We start from the raw sequence: 15,145 nt of genomic DNA, 5'->3' as shown, positions 1-15,145 counted from the left end.
TTTATTTACATTTTCCTTCACTAGAATGTAATACTCCTGAAGACAGAATCTTTATAACACCGTTTCTAGATGCTAAGCATTTATTGACTGTATAACCACAAAAGATGAGATAATTGGTGCCCTTATACTTCCTTCTACCTCCCCCTGCCAAATATTATTATTTTTATTCCTCTTTTACACTCTCAACGTATACTACAACTATATTTTGTTCTATTCTCCGTTCCAACAAATCCTTAGCCTTAATTTTATATGCAAATTAATTAAATGCTCATCATCATTCCCTTTACAACAATTTATTCTTTTCAAGTTTCTGCATTCTGACTGCATATTCAATTAGCTGCATATGACCACTGGGAAAATTTTCCAAGAAGAGTTACTAAGTGTTATTTCCTTGTGTCTTCTGATGTTTCAGGATGTCTGTTAATTGCCTTCATAGTTGAAACTCATATCAGCTGGATAATTTATAATTGAGTCACATTTATTTTTCATTTAATTTTATAAACATAATTTCTTTGTCTTCTGGCCCATATGTTACAGTGGAAAAGGCTGAAGTCAGCCAGAGCTTTTCACCCTTGCAGATAATGTGTCATTTCCCCTGAATATGTATGTATTTCTCTCTTTTCCTAGAACTTAAATGTCAATTTTCTGGACTGATTTTTTTTAAAATAGCATAGTGCTCTTTTCATATTGAGAATAATTTCCCTTTATTTCAGAAGAATGTTTCTTCATGACCACTTTTAATTCATTATTTTCTTTCCCATTGGTTGACTTCTCGACTTCATTAAAACAAATTACACTTGTCTGTTCAACTTTATCTCTCTACATTAAACTTTCTTCATATTATTTTTTTCTTCCATCTATATTATCTATTATTTCTCATTGCATATATTATTTCCTATATATTAAGGGAGACTGTCATTAAGCAACATATGGAAAAATATTATAAAATTACGAATCTTGAGAAATGGTGCAAGGAAAAAAAAACTTTAATAGTGATATAGAAAGTGAAAGTCGTTCAGTCGTGTCCGACTCTTTGAGGCCCCATGGACTGTATAGTCCCTGGAATTTTCCAGGCCAGAATACTGGAGTGGGTAGCCTTTCCCTTCTCCAGGGGATCTTCCCAACCCAGGGATGGAACCCACGTCTCCCGCATTGCAGGCGGATTCTTTACCAACTAAGCCATAAGAGAAGTCCAGGAATACTTGAGTGAGTAGCCTATCCTTTCTCCAGGGGATCTTCCCAACCCAGGAATTGAACTGGGGTCTCCTGCATTGCAGGTGGATTCTTTACCAACTGAGCTATGAGGGAAGCCCATAGTGATATAGGGGGTCCTAATTTATACCAGGTAGTCAGGAAAGAGTTCTCAGAAGAAGCAATATTTAAGCTGTGAAGTAAATGTTGAGTTAATCAGGTGAAGAGTTAGTGGGAAATCATTGGGACAAATTGCATATAGAGGAAATAGCTTGTCTCTCTCTGCACTGGGAAAATAATTGGTGTTTGAAGAACCAAAAGGCAGTCTGTATAGCTGAAGTACAATGAATGTCAGAAAAAAATAAAATGATTTGGAATGGTTTTTGAGAGGAAAGGAAAATCACATAGAGCAATAGTAGATAAAAGAGTCATTGTTTGGTTGCTAAGTCCTGTTCAACTCTTTCATGACCCCATCGACGATGGCATGCCAGGCTCCTCTGTCCATAGGGTTCTCCAGGCAAGAATACTGGAGTCAGTTCCCCTTTCCTTCCCCAGGAGATCTTTCCCACCCAATGACTGAACCCACATCTCCTGCTTGGCAGGCAGATTCTATACCACTGAGCCATCTGGGAATCCCAAAAGGATTTTATTTTATTCTAAATTAGATTATAATTCAATCAAGTTATTTTTAAAGGAGAGATACAAGGTATTTGTAGTAATAAATAAAATATCACCTCTTTAGCTGTATGAAATTTCAGAGGTAGCACAAATGTGCGATGAATAGAGTAACAAGTAGATAAAGTGTGAAGAAGTATTGGTGATGGTTTGTATGATGGTGACAGCAGTGGACTTGAAAAGAGATGCATAAATTTAAGATATTTGGGGGAGGTAGAACTGACAGAATTTTGCAATGTGTTGAGGGTTGCATATGTGAATAAAAAAGAATGTCAAGGAAAACTTCATACTTCTAAAATATACAAGGAGAGGTATAGACACTATTTACCAAATTAGAAAGGATAGTCATGTTTGCTTGGTGGTGAGAGTTTGAAAGATAAGGGTTCCTCTGTATATATGTTAAATTTGTGATGCCCATTAAATAGCAATGTGAGATGTGAAGTAGGCAGCTGCAATATGAATTTAATACTTAGTAGAGTTCTTATAACTGTTAGACAAAATATTCTAGGCATGCATAATCAGTAGTTGCAGCACGCAAGCTCAGTAGTCATGGCTCACGGGCTCTAGAGCCTGGGCTCAGTAGTTGGAGCACATGAGCTTAGTTGCTCAGGGGCGTGTGGAATCTTCCCAGACCAGAGATCAAACCTATGTCCCCTGCATTGGCAAGCAGATTCTCATCCACTGTGCCACCAGAGAAGTCCCTGAATGTAATATTTAATTACCTAAAGCTAAGATATCACTCAGAGACTATTCATAGAAAATTTTAAATGTAGTAAAATACTTATGGAATACTTAGAAGTTACCATTTAAAGCTTTACTCAGATTAACTCACTAAATCCATATAATAAAGCTAGTAAGTAACTAGTAAGTTACTCTTATTCTAGTTTTAACAATGAACATTCTGAGGCAAAGAGAGGTACATGCTCTAGGACACACAGCTAATTAATCACATGTCTGGAACAAAGAAAATTAAAGGAAAGAGTAGAGGAAAAAAGAAGTAAGGATGATTCTAAAAGACCCAGGTGCCCCAATGTTGATTGCAGCACTGTTTACAATAGCCAAACATGGAAGCAACCTAGATGTCTATTGACAGATGAATGGATAAAGAAGCTGTGGTACATATACAATGGAATATTAGCCATAAAAAGGAACAAATTTGAATCCATTCTAGTGAGGTGGATGAAACTAGAGCCTGTTATACAGAATGAAGTAAGTCAAAAAGAGAAAAACAAATATCATATATTAATGCAAATACATGAAATCTAGAAAAATGGTACTGGTGTACCTATTTGCAGGGCAGGAATAGAGACACAGACATAGAGAACAGACTTGTGGACACAGTGGGGGAAGCAGAAAGTGGGATGAATTGAGAGAGTAGCATTGAAACATCTACATTACCTATGTAAAATAATAGCCAGAGAGGACAGACAGACTGCAGCCCAGGGGAGAGTTTTTGTGGTTCTTCTGATTTCAGGTGATGGGCGGGGTTGGGCTGGTGCTATGATCCCTCTAACTCAACAGTTCCATGATTCTATGATGTCACTGAAGAGAGAAGAATGGGGAGCTGGGCTCGGCTCCAGCTACTCCAATTCCTCCATCCTCTGGATTCTGATAGTTTTTGGGATGAGGGGAGATGAGCTGAGGCCCACGTGTCCCAGCTCAGTCTCCCCTCTAGCCACCTCAGCCCCCACCACATTTATGGAGAGAAATTAACCAGGGTGAGTCCACACCACCAGAACAAGCAGAGCATCTTTTATGAAGCTGATCAAAAGAACAATAAAAACATCCTTTTATTCTTCTGTTTCTAGAAAATTTAAAGAACAAGAGAACTACATTCACACTGAGCTGGAAAACATATCTGGATAATCTCTGATTGTGAGAGTAGATGAGTCTTCTAGTTAACCATATGAACTTTGAAACCACAGCATTCACTTTCTTCATCATCCTTCTAATTTGCCTCAGTTGCATCTTCCTTTTATTGGTGGTTTTTTTATATAAATGGTATAAATCCATGCTGATAAATTGGGATCAGATTTTAAGTCACACTAGCAAATGTATCTAGTAATAATATAAAGCAATTTTAAATAGAGCAAATAATAATGCTGTAGCTATCTGTTTTTTCTATTTCAGGGTTTTAGAAATGCTAATTTCCTGCTTAAAAGTGAAGTTCCTTTCCAAGTCTTAACATCAAGACCCTTCTTTCTTTCCCACAATTTTTCCTTTGTGATTATAGTTCCCAAAGCAGGACAGATGAAGAGACAGAAAAAGGTCCTTGTACAGAAAATGAAGGTGAAGATTGTCTAGCTGCTAATACAGAGACGAACGATTTAGACAACCAAGAAAAGTAAGTCTGCACCTTAGGATGTGGTGGAACACCATTTTTGTGTGTGACCATGATAGCTAAGACGCATGAATTTTAAAAACCTTGCTGATTGATTTTCTAGGACTCTTGCACCTGCAAGGCATGGCATTCTTGTCCAGAGACGGAGTAAAGAAGCAATGACCACACCCTTAGAAAATAAAGAGGAGGTGGAGGGTGAAGAAGAGAACAAAATAAAAGAGAAGCAAAAGCCTGAGAATGCTGGAGAAAATGGTCAAGAGGTGATAGGCTTTTCTACTCCTAAGAGGCATTTAGGGTTTAAAGAAGAGGTAAATTTCTTGGCTAGGTATACTGAAGGATGGTCTTGTTTGTAACTTAGGTTTGTATCTGGAAGGAGTGCAGTGTTGACAATCATTTAAACCACACTTCTTAGCTTATTGGTTCATTTTGTTAAACCAATTACACATGCCATGCCTGGACACTTGCTCCACATTCATCCTTACATATGTGGTTTTCATAATAATTCCCTTTCATTTTGCTTTATTCAGAATCCTAAGATGTTAGAGCCGGAGGAGATCATTTAGTGAGCCAACTCTCTCATGTTACGAATGAGAAAATAAGATGAATTGTTGAAGTCACTCCTCCTCCATGGCCAGGCTCAGGACCAGACACCAAACACCTGTTCTACTTCCTGGTTCCTTCTACAATAGCCTGTAAACATTGCCGGGGCCTTCTTGAACTCCATGTTTGGGGCTGCCTAATAACAACAACTCACATGTCCTCCTAACATAAGACCCATGACCACTTGGAGACAGAATGGTGATCCAGGTGGCTCTTGTGTTTACCGCCTTTGTAGAGAAAAGAACACATGTTGCCAGATGCTATTTGAATATAGCAGTGTGTGCTTTGATAGCCATAGAAATATGAAAATTATATCTTTATGGATTATTACTGCTTTTCTGTATCATTTAAAAATCCTTTTTCTGTTTCTTACTAACAATGGGTTATATGTATATAACCCATATTTTTTAAAAGCAGGGCTTGTTGTATTCATAAATTTATCATTGATACTATTTGTTACATTCTCTTACAGGATGACTATTTGCAAAAACCACATATACCTGTCACGGGAAGTCCTTCAGTTGTTGATAACCATAAAAGACCCTTAAAAGGAGTAACATTTTCTAGGGAGGTAATCGTTGTGGACCTTGGAAAGGACACTCCTATAGCTCGAAGCTATACTCGATTACATAAAGAGAGAAAGTGAAGCTCAGAAAAGGCTGAGAGCAAAAGAAATACAACTTTAGACTAACAACGAAATGACTGGGGGTACAAAATCATGTTGAAACAGCAAAATAATGGGGAATTAAGCAAATATGGATAATATTTTATCTTTGTGCAGAAAATGTGGACTATGTGCAAAATTCTATAAGTAAAATACCCAGAGCAACTCAAATGTGAGTTCAAGAAATTGATTGTATTAAGTGTCCTTAAAACTCTGTCTACTCAGACACTGTTGTACCACGTGAATAAAGTTATTTGTGTTTGTGCAGATGTCTTTTAGGTGAGTCATATTCAAGGGGGATTTTGGAAACAGCCCGGGTTCTTGGTGCTTTGATCATAGGCGTTTACAATCAAATAACATTACTGCTATCATCATGGAAACCTCCAGTAAGTAGGACTAGGGTCTCCTACGACATAGTTCCCTTTGAATTCAGTCCTGAAATCTTTCTTGTCCTGACAGCTGCTTTTTTTTCTAATTTAAATATATATATGCTTATTGACTTGACCATATCAGGTCTTAGTCGTAGCATGTACTATCTAGTTCCTCAACCAGGGATTGAACCCTGGCCTCCTGTGTTGGGAGCACGGAGTCTTAGCCACTGGACCGCCAGGAAAGTCCCCTGACAACTGATTTTTAAAACTGATACCAAGACAAGGATGGCAGATACCATCCACCAACAAAATATCCTATTACTTAGGCAAATCCTGAGGTTATACTGATTTTTAAAATTGATACCAAGACAAGGATGGCAGATACCATCCACCAACAAAATATCCTATTACTTAGGCAAATCCTGAGGTTATACTATTCTTGATTTCAATAATTTAAAAATTTGCTTTTCATCTGTGAAATATGACATTACAGACCAGTACAATAGCATCCAAACCATTTCAGTAAACATTTGTGAGATGTGTAAGGGGCTATGAGAGGAGATAAAAAGCAGAAAACAGCATCTGATTCAGGGGCCTAGCACATTGCCATGTATATGTCATATGCTTAATACATGTTTGTTGGGTGACTGGGAGAATAAGTGATAAAATAATGTAGAATGTGTGACTAATGCTAAATGGAACTATTGACACCTTTTGATGGGGAGAAGTCCCTGTGGTCTGGGACCATTCCACTGCAGGGAAGAGAAGGGACTTAACGGAATGGAAGGACTGGCTAATTCAAGCAGAGGGAAGAGCGTATTTCCATTGGTGACAGGCACAAGCCAAGGCAGAGAGGTGAGAATGTGTGTTGAGTCTGGTGGGCACCAGTTAGCTGGAGGAGTGTTGAGAGTTAACAGTGAAGTGTGGTGAGGGGTCAGAGTAAGGTAACTCTGAGGATCCCAGGCTAGGGAGAGGTATTGGGTAGAGAATGCAGTAAAGTCGAGTGCACTGGGGGTGGGGGTCTACAGTAATATCCATCCAGAGCCCTAGAGTCCAGGAACTGTCTACAAGCACTGAAAAATATTGATCTTTCACCTGATAGTAACATTAAATTTTTTTTGGCTGCATCCCACAGCATGTGGGATCCATCTTACCTTGTCAGGTATGGAACCTGTGCCCCCTGCAGTGGAAGCACAGTCTTAACCACTGGACTGCCAAGGAAGTCCTAACATTAAAATTTTCTAATTTAATTATTGTAAAATACACATAAAATCTACCATCTTAATGATCTTAAGTGCACAGTTAAGTAATACTAAGTACACTCACATTGTACAGTCATCACATACATCCACAGTACTCCTCATTTTGCCAAACTCTAACTCTACCCATTAAACACAAACTCCTCATTTCCCACCACCCCAGCTCCTGGTAACCACCAACCTACTTTCTATCTCTATGAATTTGATTACTCTAAGTACCTCATACAAGTGGAATTGCACTATTTGTCCTTCTGTGACCAGCTTCTTTCACCCAGCATAACGTCCTCAAGGTTTATCCATGTGTCAGAATTTCCTTTCTTTTAAAGCCTGAATAATATTCCTTTTTTTTTTTTTTTGCATATTCCAAATGTTTATACATTTATCCATTAATGAGCACTTTGGGTTGCTTCAATTTTTATCAACTGTAAATAATGCTGCTCTGAATGTTTCAAATTCTAATATATGAAATTTCAGACCTAGATGACCATTTATTTCCATACGAGGGCTTCCCTGGTGGCTCAGATAGTAAAGAATCCGCCTGCGGTGCTGGAGATCCCAAGTTCGACAACTGGGTTGGGAAGGTACCTTGGAGAAGGAAATGGCAACCCACTCCAGTATTCTTGCCTGGAGAATTCCAAGGACAGAGGAGCCTGGTGGGCTATATAGTCCATGGGGTCATACATGGAGTCTCAAAGAGTCAGACACAACTGAGTGACTACTAACACTTTCACTTTCTTTTTTCGTTTCCATATGATGTGATGATTTCATTGCCTATATCTGTGTCTGAATTTATAAAACCAAGTTACTTTTTCACAAACTGACAAGAGTATTGAAGGAATGAATCCATAAATGATGCATCTATGTCAAAGTGAAGGCCACTTTCCTGGTGAGTAGACTGTACTAGCTGAAGTTTTGTAAAACTTTCAGTAGAAGAAAATGGTAGGAAAATGGGCCATCAGTGCCTATGAAAGTACAGACAACCGAAATTCCAAAAAGACCAATCAATGTGCCACCACTATGGGGTGAGTCAAATTCAATGTTAACTTGAATTTTATTAGTTTTTATGCTTCTGTTTGTATTTTGTTTGTAAATTTGTTTTGGTTTGATTTTTTTTAAAGATACCTGACGAAAAATCTTCAAGACAGCTCTGATTTTTTTGAAAAAATGTGAATTAATTAATTAGTTTGGCTGCACCGGGTCTTAGTTGGGGGACTCAGGATCTTTGATCTTTGTTGTGGCACACAGGGGTCTTTTGTCGCGGCATACGGGATCCAGTTCCCTGACCAGGGATGGAACCCCGGGCCCCTTGCATTGGGAGCACGCAGTCCTAGCCACTGGACCAGCAGGGAAGTCTCTGTTTTGGTTTTAGAATTGAATGAGAGCACTAAGGAGTTGATATTCAGTTTTATGTTTCAACACAGTTTAAAGTAACACTCTATATAACGAACAGTTCAAGGTCATTGTGTGTGTGTTGGGGGGCTAAGTCCCTGAGAATTCTACTACAGGATTAGGTTATTGATGAGCAGCACCTGGGAGATAAATGGAGATGACTCTAGTGACAATTCAGGGGTTAAGGATGAAGGTCTGGAACAGAGTGGCGGCAGAACACAAAGAGTAAAGGATGTCAGCTTCTGGTTAGATGTGGAAAAATGAGAGGACACAGCAGTGACTCCTGAGTTTGGACACCTGACTGTCAGAAATAGGGACGTCCAAAGAAGTGACTGGTTGGAAGGAAATGATTAGCTAGATTTTAGCTCTGCTGAATTTGAGATGTTTGCCAGAAATTCAGCTGAAGATGCCTGGGACACCAAAGCTGTGGGACGCCCCATTTCCATCTGCTAAGCTGTGGCTCCTGTTAAAAGCTGCTGTTAAAAGTGCCCATTGGTATTTCTCTTGTAGAAGTGGGGTCAAACTTACTACCTTTCCTCTTTAATTAGCTGTGGACCCAGGGACCCTCTTCAAATGACTACCCCAAGCAAGACACATCTCCTGAAAGCCAAGAGGGAAAAGCTAGATAAATTGAAGTATTTTTAGAAAAGCTTCTAAAGTCAAAAGACCAACAACAAAACCAGGAAGGCCTATTTAAAAAAAAAAAAACACCTTTTACTGTCATACAGAGTGAAGTGAGTCAGAAAGAGAAAAATATTGCATTTTAACACATAAATATGGAATACAGGAAAATGGTACTGATGAACCTATTTGCGGGGCAGGAATAGAGACACAGACATAGAGAATGGACCTATGGAACAGCGAGGGGAGAAGGTGGGATGAATTGAGAGAGTAGGATTGACATATATACACGTGTTTGTAAAACAGATAGCTAGTGACAAGCTGCTGTAGCGCACAGGGAGCTCAGACTGGTGCTCTTTGAGGACCTAGAGGGGTGGGATGGGGTGGTGGGAGGCTCAACAGGGAGGAGATATTTGTATACTTACAGTGGATTCACATTGTTGTACAGCAGAAACTAATACAACATTGTAAACCAATCATCCTTCAATTAAAAAAAATTTACAGAAAAAGTTGCACAAGTAGTACAGAGAACTATATATGCTTTCACTCAGACTCCCCAGTTAACTGTTTACCATATTTGTATTACCATTCTCTCTGTCCATAAAATTCGAATGTTTTAAGCATTTGAGAGTCAGATGCAAACATACTGTATCACTCAGCCTTAGCACTTCAGTACAAATTTCCAACAAACTGGGACATCTTCCCACATAATCAACCATCAATTAACACTGATACACTTGCTGTCTAATCCACAGGCCTCACTCAAAATTTGCTGGTTGTCCCAGTTATACTCTTTGTAGGCCCAGGATCCAGTTCAGGATAACGCTTTCTGTTTAGCCATCATGTCTCTTTAGTCTCTTCAGTTTGGACCTGTTCCTCAGACTTTCTTTGACTTTTTTGACCTTGACACGTTTGAAGATTGCAGATCAATTACTTTGTAGCATGTCCCTCACTGTTGGATTTGCCTGATGTAACTTCATGATTAGGTTCAGGTCATGTACCTTTAGCAAGAATATTCAAGAGGTGATCCTGTGATCTCAGTGCATCGTAGCAGGGGGCATGTGCTATCATATGTATTGATGTAATTTAATTTTTACCACTTGGTTTTGTCAGATTTCTCCCCTGTAAATTAATAAGTGGTTTTTACCTATTAATAAACAATATTAGTTGACAGCCTACAGAAAGGAAAGCTTTCTCTTCCCTTTATTCAATCACTTATTCAATATATCAGTATGAACTTTTAGATTCCTGTTTTGTTCAATGGGTTATAGTCCTTTACGATCATTATTTATTTGGATATTCACATGTTCCCAGATACGGCCATGGGAGCCCCTTCTAGTTGGCTCTTGGTCCTTTAGACATACACGAGCACTCTGTTGTACAAGATGTTCCAAGCTTATCTTGTACTTCCTCTGCCCCAGCCCTGGAATCAGCTATTTCTTTAGGGGAGAATGCTATTCCAAAAACAAGATCTGAATGCTAGGTACGCTCATAGCTCCTGGGTTATCATTGTTTCTAGATTTTTCAGTGGACAGAGGTAGGAAATACATTTATGTACAAACACATAATACACACATATGCAGACATATAATACATATTAATTATCTACAAATTATCCTCAAACTTAGTGGCTTAAATAATAATTCTGTATTATCTCTCATGGTTTATGAGGGCCAGGAATTCAAAGTGCATACAATGGGGAATGACTTGTTTCTGAGCCATAATGTTTGGGTCCTTGAGGCTGAAATCATCCAAAGGTTGTTCATTCACATGTGTGGCACTTGTTGCTGGCTGTCAGGGTCAGGAGCTATCACTGGAACACCTACATATGGCCTGCCATGGGACCCTGGCTTCCTCACAAATTGGTGACTGGATTCCAAAGTCGCACTGAGAGGGAGAAAGAGAGAGAGAAAGAAGGTGAATTCTTATATCCTTTTAATAACCTAGCATTGGAGGTCACCTAGACATTGAGTTCTAGACTATAAATCTTTTCAAGAAAATTAGAGATACCAAGGGAACATTTCATGCAAACATGGACACAATAAAAGACAGAAATGGTATGGACCTAAGAGAACCAGAAGACATTAAGAAGAGGTGGCAAGAAAACACAAAAGAACTACACAAAAAAGATCTTCATGACCCAGATAAACATGATGGTGTGATCACTCACCTAGAGCCAAACATCTTGGAATGCAAAATCCAGTGGTCTTTAGGAAGTATCACTACGAACAAAGCTAGTGGAGGTTATGGAATTCCACTTGAGCTATTTCAAATCCTAAAAGATAATGCTGTTAAAGTGCTGCACTCAATATGTCAGCAAATTTGGAAAACTCAGCAGTGGCCACAGGACTGGAAAAGGTCAGTTTGCGTTCCAGTCCCAAAGAAGGGCAATGCCAAAGAATGTTCAAACTACTGCACAGTTATACTCATCTCACACTAGCAAAGTAATGCTCAAAATTCTCCAAGCCAGGCTTCAACAGTATGTGAACCGAACTTCCAGATGTTCAAGCTGGATTTAGAAAAGGCAGAGGAACCAGAGATCAAATTGCCAACATCCATTGGCTCATAGAAAAAGCAAGAGAATTCCAAAAATAATCCACTTCTGCTTTATTGATTATGCTAAAGCCTTTGACTGTGTAGATCACAACAAACTATGGAAAATTCTTCAAGAGATGAGAATACCAGACCACCTTACCAGCCTCATGAGAAATCTGTATGCAGGTCAAGAGGCAACAGTTAGAACCGGACATGGAACAATAGACTGGTTCCAAATTGGGAAAGGAGTTGGTCAAGGTTGTATATTGTCACCCTGCTTATTTAACTTATATGCAGAGTACATCGTGCGAAATGCCAGGCTGGATGAAGCACAAGCTGGAATCAAGATTGCCAGGGGAAATATCAATAACCTCATATACATAGAAGATACTACCCTTGTGGCAGAAAGTGAAGAGGAACTAAAAAGCCTCCTGATGAAAGTGAAAGAGAAGAGTGAAAAAGCTGGCTTAGAACTCAACATTCAGAAAACTAAGATCATGGCATTTGGTCCCATCACTTCATGGCAAATAGATGGGGAAACAATGGAAACAGTGACAGACTTTATTTTCTTGGGCTCCAAAATCACTGCAGATGGTGATTGCAGCCATGAAATTAAAAGATGCTTGCTCCTTGGAAGAAAAGTTATGACCAACCTAGACAGCATATTAAAGAGCAGAGACATTACTTTGCCAACAAAGGTCCATTTAGTCAAGGCTATGGTTTTTCCAGTGGTCACGTATGGATGTGAGAGTTGGACTATAAAGAAAGCTGAGTGCTGAAGAATTGATGCTTTTGAAGTGTGGTGTTGGAGAAGACTCTTGAGAGTCCCTTGGATTGCAAGGAGATCCAACCAGTCCATCCTAAAGGAAATCAGTCCTGGGTGTTCATTGGAAGGACTGATGTTGAAGCTGCAACTCCAATATTTTGGCCACCTGATGCGAAGAGCTGACTCATTTGAAAAGACCCTGATGTTGGGAAAGATTGAAGGCAGGAGGAGAAGGGGACAACACAGGATGAGATGGTTGGATGGCATCACCAATTCAATGTACATGGGTTTAGGTAAACTCCGGGAGTTGGTGATGGACAGGGAGGCCTGGCGTGCTGCGGTTCATGGGGTTGCAAAGAGTCGGACACGACTGAGTGACTGAACTGAACCAAGCTGAAAGTTCCAGTCTCTTAAAAACACTTCCTCAAATACATCCAATATCTGCTACACTCCTAGTTTCTATTTCCAAATGCTTCTCATATCTCATCTCCTCTCCACTTGGACAAATATTCCCCCCTTCCAGTTTTTATCCACCCCTGTCAAATTGTCATAACAATGATTCTAAACCAGAAGTCTGACCACGTGTCATTTCTCCATTTATATCACCTCGGTGGTCTCTTGTTGCCTACAAAGTCTGTGATCCTCAGCAGAGCAAATGGGGCTTGTTATGAGGTGGCAGATTGCCCCACTGCAGACTCATCTCCTGCAGCCCCCATTTCATGTCTCAGTTAGAGACCCCTTGTGCAGTGTGCTTCTCCAGGCTTCTATGCCTGGGTGGACACTTGCTGCTCTTCCTAACTAGTGTCCCCTTTCCTCTATTGAACACAAAGCCCTCACATGGACTCCACCGGTGGACCAATGGTTAAGAATCTGCCTTGCAAAATACAAAGAAAACAAAAACAAACAAACGAAAAGAATCTTCCTTGCAATGCAGGGAAGGAGGGTTCGATTGGGGAACTAAAACCCCACCTGCTGTGGAGCAACTAAGTCTGTGCACCACAACTAGGGAGTCCCTGCACCACAGTGAAAGGTCCTGCATGATGCAGTGAAGATCCTGAGTCCTGCAATTAAGACATGAGGCAGCTAAAAAAAAAAGGAGTTCTAACTTTACAGACCTCCTCTGAGAAAAGAACTATGTGAGCACCACACTCCCTGAAGGAGAGGCACTTTCTTTTCTGTGCTCCCAAGGCACACTGGGTTTACCCTGAAGGTGAATTCACACTGGTCTCTTCACTAGTGCCTGAGTCCCCATGTCATACTCATTTTTCTGATGACTTGAGCATACAGCAGGCCTGGACACACAGTAGATGCTCGATAAATGTGGCGTAATGTTTAGCCACCCCAGTACTAGACGGTTACAAAAGGCTAGAACCCACGCATTGATCCTGAAGATGCCTTGACTCATTCCTGCCAATTTTTTTTTTTAAATAATCTCAAACTTACAGAAGCATTGCAAGAATAGTTTAAGGAACCTCAGATACGCTTCATCTGGGTTCACCAGGTGTCACCCTTTTGCCCCCACACTTGCTTCGTTTGTCTTCTTTTCCCTCTGCACTAACTGCAGACATCGTGACAATTTACCCACAAATATTTCAGCATGTCTCCCAAGATGGAGAATGCTCTTCTTTGTAACCAAAGATTAACACTCAGAAAATATAACCATTGACACAACGTTACCCAGTGTGTAGTCTGAAATGAAATTTAAATTTCCCCAATTATGTCATTTTTAAATTGTTTGGACCCAGAAGCTCTTTTAGGTGATTGTTTCCTCATGATTAGATTCAGAATAAGCATTTTTGGCAGGAATACTAGGCAAGTGAGGGAGAAGGTGATGGCACCCCACTCCAGTACTCTTGCCTGGAAAAACCCGTGGACGGAGGAGCCTGGTAGGCTGCAGTCCATGGGGTCGCTAAGAGTCGGACACGACTGAGCGACTTCACTTTCACTTTCCACTTTCATGCATTGGAGAAGGGAATGGCAACCCACTCCAGTGTTCTTGCCTGAAGAATCCCAGGGACGGCGGAGCCTGGTGGGCTGCCATCTACAGGGTTGCACGGAGTTGAACACTACTGAAGCGACTTAGTAGCAGCAGCAGCAGCTAGGTAACTGATGGTGTAGACCTGTCATGTCTTTGCTCCATTATTGGTGATGCTGAGTTTGATCATTTGGTTAAGGTGATGAGTTACCAGATTTCTCCCCTGTAAAGTTTACTTTTCCCTTTTGAATGTAGTTAGTAAACTAAGTGTGGGTATGTATGCTATATCTTCGTATTGCATGATTATCTTCTTCCCCAACAACTTTTTACTCATCGATTTAGGTGCTTTTTATCCAAAAATTTTTTATTTTGGTAAAACACACATAAAAGTTACCACTGTAACCATTATGTTTACAGTTCAGTGGTGTTATGTACATTCATAATGTGCTACCATTACCACTGTCCATCTTCAGAATTCATTTCATCTTGTAAAATTGAAATTCTATACCCACTAAGTAATAATGCCCCACCCTCCCTTCAACTCCTGGCAACCACTGTTCTTTCTGTCCCTATGATTTTTGCTGCTCTCAATACTTCATCTAAGTCTAATCATGCAGTATTTGTCTTTTTGTTACTGGCCTCCTTCACTTAATATAATATTAAGATGCTAAGTTCACATTAAGAGCATAATGTGAATCTCAAGTTTCACCCATGTTGTGGTTTATGTAAGAATTTCCTCCCTTTTTAAGGATGGAATA

General features: G+C 39.8%; 1 protein-coding gene across 2 annotated transcripts; it reads left to right on the top strand.

Moving 5' to 3' along the window:
• The first annotated feature begins 3,476 nt into the window (after positions 1 to 3,476).
• Positions 3,477 to 5,738, top strand: C4H2orf74 (chromosome 4 C2orf74 homolog). Of its 2 annotated transcripts, none has more exons than XM_081588479.1 (5): positions 3,477 to 3,584; positions 3,675 to 3,867; positions 4,100 to 4,210; positions 4,311 to 4,467; positions 5,280 to 5,738. In XM_081588479.1, the coding sequence occupies exons 2-5, from the start codon at positions 3,752 to 3,754 to the stop codon at positions 5,451 to 5,453; spliced, it is 558 nt and encodes a 185-aa protein (XP_081444605.1). In that variant the 5' UTR covers positions 3,477 to 3,584; positions 3,675 to 3,751; the 3' UTR covers positions 5,454 to 5,738. The 2 variants fall into 2 exon arrangements, with proteins under 2 accessions (XP_081444605.1, XP_081444604.1); XM_081588478.1 differs by having other exon boundaries at positions 4,311 to 4,515.
• Positions 5,739 to 15,145: the final 9,407 nt, after the last annotated feature.

The sequence above is a fragment of the Giraffa tippelskirchi genome, chromosome 4 (assembly GCF_054371585.1).
Source record: "Giraffa tippelskirchi isolate mGirTip1 chromosome 4, T2T-mGirTip1v1.2.pri, whole genome shotgun sequence".
In the NCBI taxonomy this organism is placed as follows: domain Eukaryota; kingdom Metazoa; phylum Chordata; class Mammalia; order Artiodactyla; family Giraffidae; genus Giraffa; species Giraffa tippelskirchi.
Note: the sequence above shows the minus strand (reverse complement) of the source record. Positions and strands in the feature narration are given on the sequence as shown.